Source organism: Bemisia tabaci, chromosome 1 (genome assembly GCF_918797505.1).
Source record: "Bemisia tabaci chromosome 1, PGI_BMITA_v3".
Lineage (NCBI taxonomy): Eukaryota > Metazoa > Arthropoda > Insecta > Hemiptera > Aleyrodidae > Bemisia > Bemisia tabaci.
Window position 1 is genome coordinate 42,993,352 of NC_092793.1, and position 14,504 is coordinate 43,007,855.

Below are 14,504 nucleotides of genomic sequence, written 5' to 3' on the forward strand. Positions count from 1 at the left end.
AAGAGTTTTTAAAACCATGAAAATTAAAAATAATGAAACCACTGGGATGTAATTTAATCGATGTTGAAGGTTACAGATTTTTTACCTATCTTAAGGATTGTATAGGTACCCGGGACTTACCTAACACAAACCGAAGACCCTACCGATTGAGCCATACCAGTCGATGCTTTCAAATGACGAAAAATCGGTAGGTATTTAACGTCGATTTGAACGGGCAACTAGGATATTTTCAATCTACCTGGATTTGTCCGTGTAGGTATTTATTTTACTTTTTACTTTACTACCTATATTTTTTAACTTTATTTTATCGTTTTCTTTGTTTTATTTCCTTGCTGACTCTATTTTTCTCTCACTCTATTTTATTTTTTCAAGTACTTCATTTTTTCTCTTTAATTATTTACTTCTCATTCCTTTATTTTGTTTTATGTGTAACTGTAATTTATTTTAATACTTCATTATAATTTTTTTGACTTCAGTTTACTTTTTAAATTAATTCTATTCTTTAACCTCATTTAGTTTTGTCCCTCATTCTTCACCTCATTTTTTTACTTCATCTCCTTGCTCCCTCCAATTGTTTACTTCAATTTAGTCTTTGACTTCATTTTATCATATATTTGATTTACTTTATTTTATTTCTCTTCTATTGTCTCTGTTATTCTATTATTTCTACTATTTTTTTATTTCCACAACTCTATTATTTTATTTATTTTTTTCTCTTTAAATTTTTCATTTTTATTTTGGGAGTGGTAGGCCTAAAGGGGAGAAGAGACAGTATATAGCGCTAGTGCAAGAAAGAGAGAGGTGCGCGTGACTTACAATTAGGGCCCTACTGAAGCTCCGGTGCGGAAAGCTTTGCGCACATCTCAACACCTATGCGCTGAATCTCACTCCCCTATTCATTCTCACTCAAAAATCAAAAACAAAGCAAATCAAATTATGGAAAGGTAAGAATTATTGAGAAAAACTTGAAGAAAAATATTTTCAGAAAAAAAATTTGCAGGATAGATTCACTGGCGCTTATGATGATTTTCGAAAAAAATACTTATTTAATTGCCCCTCGTGCACACGCGTATTTCCAATTTGAGATACTGAACATTCTGTCGCCGGCTACAGATGGCTGTCTTGGCAGCGGATGGTTATTGCCGTTATCCTATCACCACAATCTAGTAATAGCCACATATGGCCAGCTATTGAATGTCCTATCGCTGGCTATTCATGGCTATCGCCGGCTGTAAAACGTTCTATCTTCGGCCATTCGTGGCTGTAGCCGGCGATTGAACGTTCCATCGCCGGCCATTTGTGGCTATATTCGGCGATTGATACTCCTATCGCCAGCCATACATGGCGATAGAGCTTTTTATCGCCGCCCATAAGGGCGATAAGAAAATCCTATCGCCAGCTATGAAAGCTATAGAAAATCCTACAGCCGGCCATAAGATTTCTCTATCGCCTCTATGGCTTATTTTTGTCAGGGAATGCATTAACACCGTGTCATGGCTCCCTTTGCGCTCCATTGCCTCTTCTTCCTACCATTCGTCAATCTCTTCACTTTTCTACATTTCATAGTCATTGTTCGAACATTCAGCGTTTGGATCATCTACATCATCTCCTTCTTCTTCCATTAAAAGTGCGTCATATTGACTTTTTTCGCACGAGATACGACAATACCCGCAAACAAGACTGCAATGAAGGCCTTTCTTCCAAGAACCGCAGGCACTGCGACTTTCTTCAATGTAATTGCATGGGATCTTGCTTAAAATTTCGCCGTAGCGAGATTTTTCAAAGTAATGATGGGGATGAGGCTATTTCTGCTATTATTCCACCCCCGCAGTCGCACGTGTTTTTCTTGATGCCCGTCTTTTGCTGTATACACGAGGATAGGAGCATGAAATGTGGCAGCATCCTCTGAAGATGGAAGATAAGCGATATTTTGTATACATTGTGGAAAAAAGTCCGAACATTGCTTTCATATCTAAATTCAGCCAAAGCTTTTTTCTACTCACCCTCGTAGCCATATGATCGGAGTAAAAATTATTTTTCTGCTTTAGAAATTTCTTCTTGCTTTAAGGCTGATTTTTTAAGCATCTGAGTCTGCTGAGTGGTTCTCCAGGGTTGCCAAAAACTTAACTTAGACTTGCCTGAAGAGTGATGATATTGTGTCACACCTACTAATCGCATGAATGAACCGTAACCTATGTGCTCGGCTTTCACTTCATTTTGAAGGCTGCCACAGTTGAAAGGTTTTTGTGGAGTCTTACCTTCGTTGGATTTTAGAAGAAAAGCATTTTTGACATTGAGTGACTGATCTGTAAGGTGGACAAGAAGGTCAATAGGTATCTTTTCCTACAGTGACAGCAATTTTTCCCTGTTTTGCCATTTCCAAAGCCTTTGAAACTATGATCGTGTCAGCGACTTCTTCTGCTTGAAACACAGACACTTTCTCAGCCCTGAAACATTTCATGGGCATTTGGATCGAACGGGATTCGTGTTTGCCGTTTTTCCAGAAAATTTGCTTGTGATGTTACTGGGGCCATATTTTCATGGAATTCTACTTCCACTGATGAGGCTTGTCCTCTTCGCAATCTTTTAAGAGTTTTCGTGCTGCATCTTGTAATATCTTTGAGATAGTAGGGTTCGGCTTATTTGTATGCTAAAAAAAAAGTTGGAAAAGTTCAGCTCCCCGGTTTCCAATAGGTGCCAATACATGAAAAAACAATTCCTGTAAAGTTTCAGTCCGATCGGATCATTTTTAGAACCTCCGCCGGGGTCGTTTTTACTAATAAATAGATTTTTTTACTCTTGCCTCTGAATAGCTCGCCCTGTGATCAAAAATGGCTTTTTTTCTGCAAGAAAAACGCGTCGTAGCGAAAAAGTGCTTATTTTTCAAATGAAAGTCCGTGAAATTTTACACAAGAATCATAGTAGATATGACGACAAATTTTGAGAAAATCACCAATAAAATTCATCCATCGGGACGGATCTATTCTAAGCTCAAAAAATTGTGCCTGCACTCCGATAGTATATGCAAAAAAAAAAAAAAAAAAAAAAAAAAAAAAAAAAAAAAAAATTGGCCACTCAAATCGGTTCTGGGCGTGATAAAACTACAAGTCGTACACTCTTGCAAGAAAACTTTCTTAATTTTTTCTTTTTCATCGAAGTAAGTCCAAAAATACCACCCATTACTTTCCTTGCAGCGCTTTAAGTAATAGAACCTGTTTTTACTATGAAGAGGGCCCTCATAGAGAAAATATGGATACAAAAATTTAAAATGCCCAGAATACTGACCAATAAAGTTTTTTACGGTTAAATAAACTGTAAGCTTTGAAAATGTTTTAAAGAAAATTGCTACTACGGTCATAACGAAGTGTTAAAATGACAGACCTGCATATTTTCCTAGGAACCTTCGGAATTTTTAAACGGCGTTAGATCAAGGCTCTCTTATTTAGCCACGGGCCGTCAAGAGGTATATTGCAGGGTTGGCGCAAGCTGTTTTGTGTTTCGTTTTGTTTCAACTGATTCAAAGTAAACGTGATTGCTTATGCGCATCGGTTCAGACAATCCCTTGGGAAATCAAAATGGACTGATTTAGTGACTACGTTATTCTACATAATATGATCGAACTCTTTATTCAAAGCAACATAACTTCATGTGCGAATTTTTCATGTGTTAATTGTGCTAATTCATTAAAATGTAGTCATTGGCCGGTGATAAATTAACTAAAGACTCATTTAATACAAGAACTAACGATTGTAAGAAACACTTGGACGCATTTTACCACTATGGTGCGAAGGCCGCGAATGAGCGCGAAATGGCGCGAATCAGGAACAGTGTTCTGTGTTTGTTTACATTTGAACCAAGGGTTCGATATCATATCGAATGATGTAGCACTAGTGCAATATGCCTCTTGACGGCAGTTTATTTAACCGTAAAAAAATTTATTGGTCAGTGTTCTGGGCATTTTAAATTTTTGTATCCATATTTTCTCTATGAGGGCCCTCTTCATAGTAAAAACAGGTTCTATTACTTAAAGCGCTGCAAGGAAAGTAATGGGTGGTATTTTTGGACTTACTTCGATGAAAATGAAAAAATTAAGAAAGTTTTCTTGCAAGAGTGTACGACTTGTAGTTTTATCACGCCCAGAACCGATTTGAGTGGCCAATTTTTTTTTTTTTTTTTTTTTTTTAATTTTTGCATATACTATCGGAGTGCAGGCACAATTTTTTGAGCTTAGAGAAGATCCGTCCCGATGGATGAATTTTATTGGTGATTTTTTCCAAATTTGTCGTCATATCTACTATGATTCTTGTGTAAAATTTCACGGACTTTCATTTGAAAAATAAGCATTTTTTCGCTACGACGCGTTTTTCTTGCAGAAAAAAGCCATTTTTGATCACAGGGCGAGCTATTCAGAGGCAAGAGTAAAAAAATCTATTTATTAGTAAAAACGACCCCGGCGGAGGTTCTAAAAATGATCCGATCGGTCTGAAACTTTACAGGAATTGTTTTTTCATGTATTGGCACCTATTGGAAACCGGGGAGCTGAAACTTTTCCAACTTTTTTTTAGCATACATATAAGCCGCACCCTATTGAGATAGCCGCCTCGACACATACCTAATTGTTGCATATATTGTTGAAAATGCCTCATTTTGTCTCCAAATCACTCAAAGGAGCAAAAAACGGACATCAATGACATCAGTAGGATTCTTGTGATCAATTTTATCTACACACGGTTTAAGTAAATGCATCATAAAATGTGGACACAGCTCCTTTAATACGCATACCGTCTGCTCGGGTCAACGAAAGGGAATTTGGTGAGAGTTCGGCAGAAAATTTTGAAGTTCCTCATCTGATTTTTTATTAACAATTATGCGCCTAAATACAGGAGGGGGCCATTGGGAAAACATCGTTTTCAACTCAAATCGAACTTCTATCCCGGAGAACGAAGGCTGGGGAAGGACGAGAGGACCCTCCAGCTGCAATCACACGACCCCCCCCCCCCCCCCATCCACTGCCGTTCTTGAATGTCAAGAACTCAAAATTACCTACACTCCTTTCTTCACTCATACTTTCACTAATGTACGATTTAATGATTAATCTCCTCGAAAGCTCTCTTTTCGCAGGGAGAGTTACAAAAATTGCCTAACCTCAATTCTTGCGTGAAACTTTGCAACGCTGTAACGGCATTTTTTATCATCCGATTTTAACCATCTTGGGCTCGTTTTAATATAAATTTTATGACCTTTAATTTAGAAGATAACTGCTTTTGCAGTAATTTCCAAAATATACGTGTTATTTCGGTTTTTTGGCCGAAAAACGCAAATTTTGGTCATTTTTTAAAGATGGCGGCGTTTGCTCGCCTCAGATTTTTTCGCAAATGTAAAACTCGGATTTAGCGATGAAAAATACATAGGAGTAGTTTATCAGAGAGTCTCCCCAGAAATTGTCTCTACGTAGCCCCTACATTGTGCTCTATTAACTGGACTATTACCCAATTCTAAACAAACTCTTCGTCATTTTGATTTTAAGTGCCTTTTGCTTGTTTCACCATATGAGTTTTTGCTCGAGAGCCGCTCCGCACTTAAAAAATACTAGCCGTTCTGGGCGCGCTTCGCGCGCCCGTCACGCCTAGCCGGCGGGCTGCGCCCCTGGACCCCCGGTCTCTCGCTAGGCGAGTGTCATTCGGGCTCGCTTGCGAGCCGATTTTGTAGTAGTTGCAAATTTTTTTTCACTATATTTTGAAGATTTCATAGAAAACATTATGAAAATTCTCACTCCACCAATTTTTACTTGTAGAATAAATAATGGCCAGGGCAAGAAATAGACTATATCTTAAAATGGACGGTTCCGCTTATTAAAACAGCCAACACCACGTGAAGGTGAGGAACCATCGTTAGCCACTTTTTTTATTTATTTTTTTTTCTTTACTTTTCTGAACAAATTTACTGAAATGTTAGTTGCGTCCCCTAAAGGGAAACACGGAGAAAAAAATTAGTGCATGGAACCCGAAGCTGAGATCATATGGATCTCTGAAGTTTTCGGATCTCGCATCGAAAAGTTAAGGTCCATCTGCCGAAGTTCGGTTAGACATTGAAGTAGTTCGGTATATACGAAGATTTCAGGTCAGAATCGAAGTAACTCGGTGGCATACTCGAAGTGCTCAGATTTCTGACTCAGAGTTTTGGGATACAACACAGTAGTGAACCAAGGAAATCACAGTAGACAGAGAAAAAAAATACAGTCGATAAATAAAGAAAACTAATTATCGAAGAAATTCTAAATATTAGAATGAATTCGCTGCGTAATCAATGCGTAACTGCATTGTGCATGAGCGAGATTTATCCTCAACTGACCGCTGGCCACTAGGTACCTGGGTGGGCGAGCGACAATACTTATAGCGGTGGCATATGGTTCGATTGCCAGGAGTGGGGAACGGTCAGACGTAGGGAAAGGTTCAGCTTGAAACGTTCAGCACAGCGCAGCGTCAGTCACCGGGTGGGGAAGAGAGTCCGGGAGGGGACACTTCCCCTCGAGTGAAATAGAAAAAGGCAGAATCCTTCGAAGTTTATATTAATGATGTCTGATTTTTATGTAACACTGAGGCTGCTGCTCCAGTTAGTTCTTTTTTCCATGTGGGTACCCTGGTAAAAATGGCAAGTGCTCAGATCAGTAGCACTTGCCTTTGGAACAGACCTGAACACTGATGTCAGTGCTGCCGGGCGCTGATCTGCTACCTCAGTGTTAGGTCTGTTCCAAAGGCAAGTGCCTCTGATGTAAGTGGCACTGACCTAAGTGTCTCAGACGTAAGCGGAATGGAAACTCCCAGAAATACTGTACAGGCAAAAATTTAGTTAATTACCGATCCGCCAGGTACGTTAAGTCACTATTTGACGACCAGGGAGGGCTGCTGTGGGTTTTCAATCACAAGTAATCCCACCTATAATAGTTACCGGATCTATGTCAGCAATTCTTTCGTTCACGATGACTATCGTTAGATTTACGTTAGCTGTCTCAAATTTTGTAATTTTGTCCATTTTGATCTGATGAAGAACTGTATAGATTTTCGGTTAAATCGCATTTACCGTTTACTTGTAAACGGTAATTAACGTAAGTGCCCTACTTACGCTGTTTTCCACTAAACTGTTTTTTTTTATGAAAATTCCATTCCGTGGTTTCCTTGGTAACCTTTGTTTGCTATCAGCTGATGTTTCATTTCCATTTCTCGGCCAACGGATTTTATTTTTTTATTTATTTATTTTTTTTTCTTTCATTGCCAGGTTAGTTCTAATTTTTTTGCCAGCATTTATTCGACCCCTCCCCTCCCAGCTCATTTTTCTAACTCCCTTAGCCCCCCCCCCCACTAATTTTATTTATATTTTTTTTTCCTATGGCATGCCTCGCACCCCTACCATCATATTTTGGGGTTTCATTCGGAGGGATAAAATATTGTATTGTATATAGATCTTCGATATATCGTTCGATATAAAGCAGGATAGACAGGGATAAGACGGAATTTTATTGATATTCACCGGGATAAAAGGTAGGAATTTTAAGAAAAGGGGAATAATCAGTGTGAAACGGGGTAGATAGGAATTAAACAGGATAGATAGTGATAAAACAGGGTAATGTCTATCGATCTTCGATATATAGTTCGATATAAAATATGATAGACATGGATAAAACGGGATGGGGAACGACATTGATATTAATTGAGTTAAATGGAGGAAGTTTGAGAAAAGGAGAATAATCAGTGTGTGACGTAGGTAAAGATGAGGATAAAACAGGATAGGTAGGGTTATCCCACCCTTCGATACATCGATCTTTGATAAATTGTCCGATATGAAACAGGATGGGAAAGTGGCATAATGAATTTGAAACGGGATAGATAGAATATATCAGGATAGATATGGGTAATATTGGATATAGATAGGGATAAAACGGGATGTATTGATATTAACCGAGATAAAAGGGATGTTTATCGTGTTTGAAGATTTTGCTGTGTTTGTGGTGTTTGATGTATTTGTTGTGTTTGTAGTGTTCGTCGTGCTTAATATGTTTGCTGTGTTTGGTGTGTTTGATGTGTTTAATGCGTTTATTGTGTTTGATGCATTTGTTGTGTTTGATGTTTTTGTTGTGTTTGATGTTTTTGTTGTGTTCGATGTTTCATGTGTTTTTGTCGTGTTTGATGTGCTTGATGAGTTTGCTGTATTTGTTGTGCTTGATGTGTTTGATGTGTTCGTTGTGTTTGATGTACCTGTTGTGTTTAATGCGTTTGTCAAGTTTGATGTGTTTGTCGCATTTGATGAGTTTGCTATATATGTTGTGTTTGATGCGCCTGTTGTATTTAATGTGTTTGTTGTGTTTGATGTTTTCGTTTTGTTTCTACTCAACTCACCTATATTCTATCTTCAAGTATACAGGGCGTCCCTAAAGTCCCTTCCACCCCTTCTAAAATTTTACCTAATTAATATTTTGAAACAAAACTTCGGGAATGTTCAAAGATCAATGTAAGCTACTTTCAGGGCCCCCAAACTTTCCCCCCCCCCCCCACTGTTTTTATGAAAGTTTCATTCCTCGGTTCCTTGGTAACCTTTGTTTGCTATCAGCTGATGTTGTATTTCCATTTCTCGGCCAAGCCAACGGATTTTATATTCATTGCCAGGTTAGTTCTAATTTTTTGCAAGCATTTATTCGACCCCTCCCCTCCTAGCTCATTTTTCTAACTCCCGTAGCCCCCCCCCCCCCCACTAATTTTATTTATATTTTTTTTTCCTATGGCATGCCTTGCACCCCTACCATCATATTTTGGGGTTTCATTCGTAGGGATAAAATATTGTATTGTATATAGATCTTCGATATATCGTTCGATATAAAGCAGGATAGACAGGGATAAGACGGAATTTATTGATATTCACCGGGATAAAAGGTAGGAATTTTAAGAGAAGGGGAATAATCAGTGTGAAACGGGGTAGATAGGAATTAAACAGGATAGATAGTGATAAAACAGGGTAATGTCTATCGATCTTCGATACATAGTTCGATATAAAATATGATAGACATGGATAAAATAAAGAGAATTAAAAAAGAAAATTTTTGGCACAAACCGCAAGTCAAACTCTTGATTTTTGACAAACTGGCCGCCGGTCAAATTTCAAAATATCGAAAATCTAAATCCCAGTTCTCGTCGATGGATTAGGATGAAACTTGGTTCTCACACCGCAATCACACGCTGAATGTGGAAGTCATCGGCCGGATGCCTGAATTTTGCGCGTGACGCGCAAAATTCAGCAACGATTCTCAGCAACCATCGGACCAATTTTGAATTTGTCTGAACTATTCGAGTAGATTTGATACACATCTGGATGAAAATAACTCGAATTTGCTAAATTTCAGCCGTTGGGCGATGACTGTTGACTTCCACATTCAGCTGCTAAATTCAGCGTCTGATTGCGGCACCATAGGTTTTTTGGAACGAGAAAAACGATTCTGGCATTATTTTTCCGGAAAATTTTTGCCCTTTTCAAAATGACGGCGGTCAATATGGCGACCTTGAGCGGCAAGAGAATAAATTAGGCTGTTTATCGGTGTATTTGCATGAAACTTGGTATCAGGGGACACTTCGGCATGAAAAAGACGAATCTGTCATCAGATTTTTTGTAATTCTGAATAATTTCAAAATGGCGAGGAAAATGGTGGAAACTTGGTATTACGGACGTTTACGGGTGGATTCGCATGCTGCCATTTTGAAAGTATTTGACATGTCAGAAATGCATTGCGGAAGAGGCATGTTTTGTCGAACCACAAACCAACAGGACCCAGACTTTCATTCGCATCCAACCGTAAACGTCTGTAATACCAAGTTTCTGCATTTTCCAGATGCAAAAGGATTGATAAGCATAAAACTACATTTATCCCGTTTAATGTACGTTCATCCTAATTCAGTAACATTCACCCTTGCCGGACAAAGAATTTGATTTTAAATTAATTGAATTTTAAATAAATTAAATGTGTCGAGTTTTATAAATTGAGATTAAAATAAAAAAAAAAAAATCTAATCACACATTGGTAGGTTATAGGTTATGTTACATTTTTTTTGTCTACCGGATCAAGACCCCCTTCACGCTCTTAACCTGTGACCATAAATTGTGCTGAACACTTATCAAGTGGATTGCCGATCTCTCCAATTAAAAAAAAAAAGAAAAAAAAGTGTTTATCAAACAGGAAAAGATTACAGTAACGCCATTTCAGTTCACCTTAAATTTCAAGGTAGGCAACACGAGTTTCTACGTGGTTGAATGGCGGTATTGTCGTCGTGAAATGACAGTTTGCCTTCAATGATTAGTGTAGGGAACACAAGCTCTCACGGGGTCGAAGAGTGGTATCATCGTCCGTGCAATAGACGTTCTCTGTCTTCTAATTTGCTTTCATGTCATGTCGGGGCCGCGTTTGTCAGTAAAGTGGTTGCTCCTCTTAACTGTTATTCATTAAGCTGTTTTTATTTTTTTTTTTACTTCCCGTCCGAGCACATGAACACTAAAAGAGAGAGATAAGAATGATGATTATGATGCTGATGCTGATGCTGATGATGACCATGAAGAAAAAGGAGAACAACGAATGGTGCAGAACAAGAAGAGTGAAAGAAAATAAGCTAGAATAAATTTAGAGAGAAGAAGAAGATAATGAAAGTGGGAGAAGCAAACAGACAGAAGAAATAAAAAGTAAAAAGAAGAAAGCAGTGAGGGGGAGATTGAAATAAAATAAGAACGTGAAAAAAGTGGAATAGCTGTTTCATAGTGAAATTGCACGATTACTTGGAACGTTTTTAAAAAATAGCATTTCACCAAACTGGAGAGGATAAATTAACGTCATTTCATTTCGCCCTCAATTTCAGTGTAGGCAACAGGAGCTTCCGCGTGGTCGAATAGCGGTATCGTCGTGAAATGGCACGCTCACTCAGGCAAAATAAGCTCCCATGTGGTCGAATAGTGGCATCATCCCCGAAACAATATCGGCCTAATGCTCCCCGTAACTAAATTTTTGGTGAAGCATCTAGACCCGTGACTTCAGTCACGGGCTTTCCGCTAGTTATCACAATCTTTAGAGGACAACGCTCGTTCCCTTGCGGTCTCCAATCTAAGCACTAACTACCTGCGCGTGTAAGTGTTAGGGGCGTAATTATGCCATTTCAGGGCCCCCATTGGAGTAATTTTGCCAGCAAATGATGATTTTGTTTTTGATTTTGAATCCGATACTTAATTTTTTTATTATTCTATTTTAATCAATCAACATGGAAATGAAGTTTTATAAGTTATGTTTCTTTGAAAAAGAAAAAAATGGAACGCATTAAAATTCAAAATTATAGCTAAGGATGTAAAAAAATAATTAAAGTTGAAATGATACAAAAAATGGACGGAGTTAAACAGAAAGGAACCAAGCCACGTCGGGATCGAACCGAGAAGAAGAGGTTTAAAGTTTGGCTCCTGCATAAGACTCAATGTAGAAAATAAACTTCGAGTTCAATTTCTGCAAAATTTGTTCCAACAAAAACTTTGGATTTTCGGCAATAGATAGTAGAGTAGTGGTCGAGTTCAAAACCACTTATAACTCAATTTTCTCCAAAATGTGGGTTGGTTCCTTTCTGCTTAACTCAGTCCAAATATAAATTAGCAGATACAAAAATTGAAAGTAAAGGAGTAAAAAAGTTGGAAAAGAATTAAAAATAAAGTAGGAACTTTTCAAAAAAAATTAAGACTGAAACATTTTAAAAAGAGTTAAAACTGAAAAAAATTAAAACCAAATTTAAAACATTTTTTTAAAAAAAAACTCTGAAGTTAAAAAAATAATAACAGTTAGCGGCAAAAAAACCCTCAAATCTGAGAATTGAATAACGGTAAAAAAAAATTGTTTCCTTGTAGATAAATGCTTAGAACTTTCTGTATTACTACTTATAAAGTAGTATTGTATACCAGGACACTGTTTGGCCACTTTTAGTGAGATTAAGCATGATACATTTTTAAAAAATGAAAAAAAATTAAGCCGCGAGGCTGATCTGGGATAGAGTCAGGCGCCAAAAAGTTCCCTTAATTTTTAAGGGGGGCATTATTTGTAATTCTCATTGGCCAGAAAAGAATGTCCTTCTCATGAGGGTTTCAGAGAATTTCATTTGAATTTATATAACCATGTTTAAGTCGTTAAAAGTGATGTCATAACAGTTAGCGGCAAAAATGTAATTAAGTAATGCTTAAGTTATGCTATAATTGACTTAAGTTAGAAGTTTAGTGTGCTGGGAACCCTGATTATTGGTCTTTGGCACTTAAAAGTCCACAATAGTCAATTAGTTGTGACATTTTCTGCTTAAATAAATGCATCTAAATACATATTATAGCGGTGATAATATTTTTACCAATCTCATTTTTTTGTGTGTTTTAATTATTTAAGTGCTATCTTAAACGAAGAGGGTAAAACAAATTATTCAAAAGTGTACCTAAACCATGTGTATTACCTACCTAAACTAGTTTTCCTTCCCTCTTAGAAAATCCCACCTCCTACAAAATATGCCTCTCTGAAAGATAAAGTTAGTGGTCCCTGTATCCCGAGGAAATATTCCCCCACGAAAAGGAATTAGGATGGGGGAAGGGGGAGCCATCTCTACTTTTTGGGAGTGAGTGCGGTTCGATTAAGACTGATGTCAGAGCTAGACTTACCCTCTGAACCAAGTCCTGACCTCAGTCCCGCTTACCTCAGAGATATCTCTGCACTTAGGTAAGTGTTTCTCCCGACGTCAGTGCCTCTTACCTCAGTGCTGACTTCTTGGGTAAGTGCTTTAACACTTACGTCAGAGAAAACTGAACTGACCTCAGAGCAAATTGCACTGACCTCAGTGGAAAATTCACTGACCTAACACTTGCAATTTTTACCAGGGTATGTCACACCAAGCTTGACTTTAACCCTCTCCCTTCCTCAATAAAAGTAAAACCCTAACGTATGAAAATATTTTCATTCTGTTGCAGGTTTACATGATATGCGGGTTTGGAGCTCCACACGCCATTGATGGGGCGCCCAAAAATGATATTGAATTAATCGACGACTTAAAAAAGCTTAAGAAATTTGATGAGCCAAGTGCAACTGCTGCATTGCGGAAATCCCAGGTATTTAAATTACTTAAGTGAAACGGTTGCGGTACCGTTCTGTATTTTTGACGAAAGAATATCTGTGGCAGAGAGAAAACTCTTCGTCCACAACATAAAGAGCAAGGTGTTCCTGATCCTCCGCAGAAATTGTGATGTACCAGTTAATGAAGTAACAGATTTAAGTGATCGACATGTTCACAACTAACAGTTTAGTATTTATCAAAATGCTAGATATTCCCACCGAATTTTTAGACATGGATCCCTCGGAGTGGTTACAAAATTCAGATTACATTAATGCTCGTAAAATCGTTTCTTTCCTTGTTGTTGTTAATGATCATGCTGAAAGAGCGGTAGCATTGATGCAAACGTAAGTACAATAGAAAAGTTACCACGGAGGAGTCATTTCAAAACGTGGTACAAGCTTCTGCAGACTTCAACCAAAAAGTTGATAAGAATAAAAGAAAATTATCTGTTACAGAATTGGAGAGTTTGTCAGGTTAATGTCAGTTTTAAGTCTTTTACTTCAGTGTTGTTGTTATTGTTTTTTTTTTTGTTTACTTTTAGTGATTTTCTGTCATTTTTAGTGTTCTTCACTTATTATTAGATTTGTTGAATCAAAAGATCTTGATTCCATTCCTTCGTTGCAGCCCCTATTCCCTCATGTGCCCTGTTCCGTGTTGGTGGCGCGCGACGGATAAGCGCATCCTACTCCGCGTGGCCGCTAATCCAACGCGCGCCTGGGGGAGCTTTTCGCGCCGTCGAGGTCGTCGCGGCGAGCACTTGAAATGCCTTTTGCCGGCTAAATGACTGAGCATACGGCAAAACGGACTAAATTGTTACTATAAGGGCCGTAGGTAAACCGTTGATTACCTTCGGGAAATGACTCTACTTTTTCCGAATAACCAAGCTTTAGACCTGCTCCATTTAGGGCGCTCTAGAGACCCCTAAATTTTTTTTCTATTTTTTTTATCAGAAGATCTTGATTTTCTCATATAGTAGCACGTCTTAAGCGAATCGCCCCTTAACTTTTCTTAACTTTCAAAAATAAGAGACACCCTACCCCACCTAAGTATCCTATTGATAAGTCTGGTAATCGAAGAAGGATCTTACGTCTACTTTCCTTGCCTCCATTTTGAGCACACCGGTCTCCTCATGTCATCAGTATTGTCATGATAAGGTTTTTTTTTTATCATCAATGATTGATACTAACATTTTTGTGTCTTCAGTGAAACATTGAAGGGTGAAAAATCAAGAAATAACAACTGACTCGCTCTATACAGCAGGTTTAAGCGTTCGACTGCCAGAGTGTGTTCTGAATTAATATCGACGGTGAAACTACCAAACCACGTATCTCGGTTTGCGACGTCGCAGACTTC

The 14,504-nt window shown here is 38.0% G+C and overlaps 2 protein-coding genes across 2 annotated transcripts in view; one reads left to right on the plus strand and one right to left on the minus strand.

The window, feature by feature from the left end:
• The window catches only part of LOC140224733 (uncharacterized), a 76,765-nt gene extending 62,573 nt beyond the window's left edge, over positions 1-14,192 (plus strand). The window contains exon 2 of the mRNA XM_072301174.1: positions 13,009-14,192. Coding sequence (XP_072157275.1) covers positions 13,009-13,167 — 159 coding nt within the window. The 3' untranslated portion in view covers positions 13,168-14,192. The remainder of the gene's footprint in view (positions 1-13,008) is intronic.
• LOC109039130 (protein glass) overlaps positions 1-14,504 on the minus strand; it is a 152,457-nt gene that overhangs the window by 32,910 nt on the left and 105,043 nt on the right. The gene's annotated exons all lie outside the window — the stretch shown is intronic.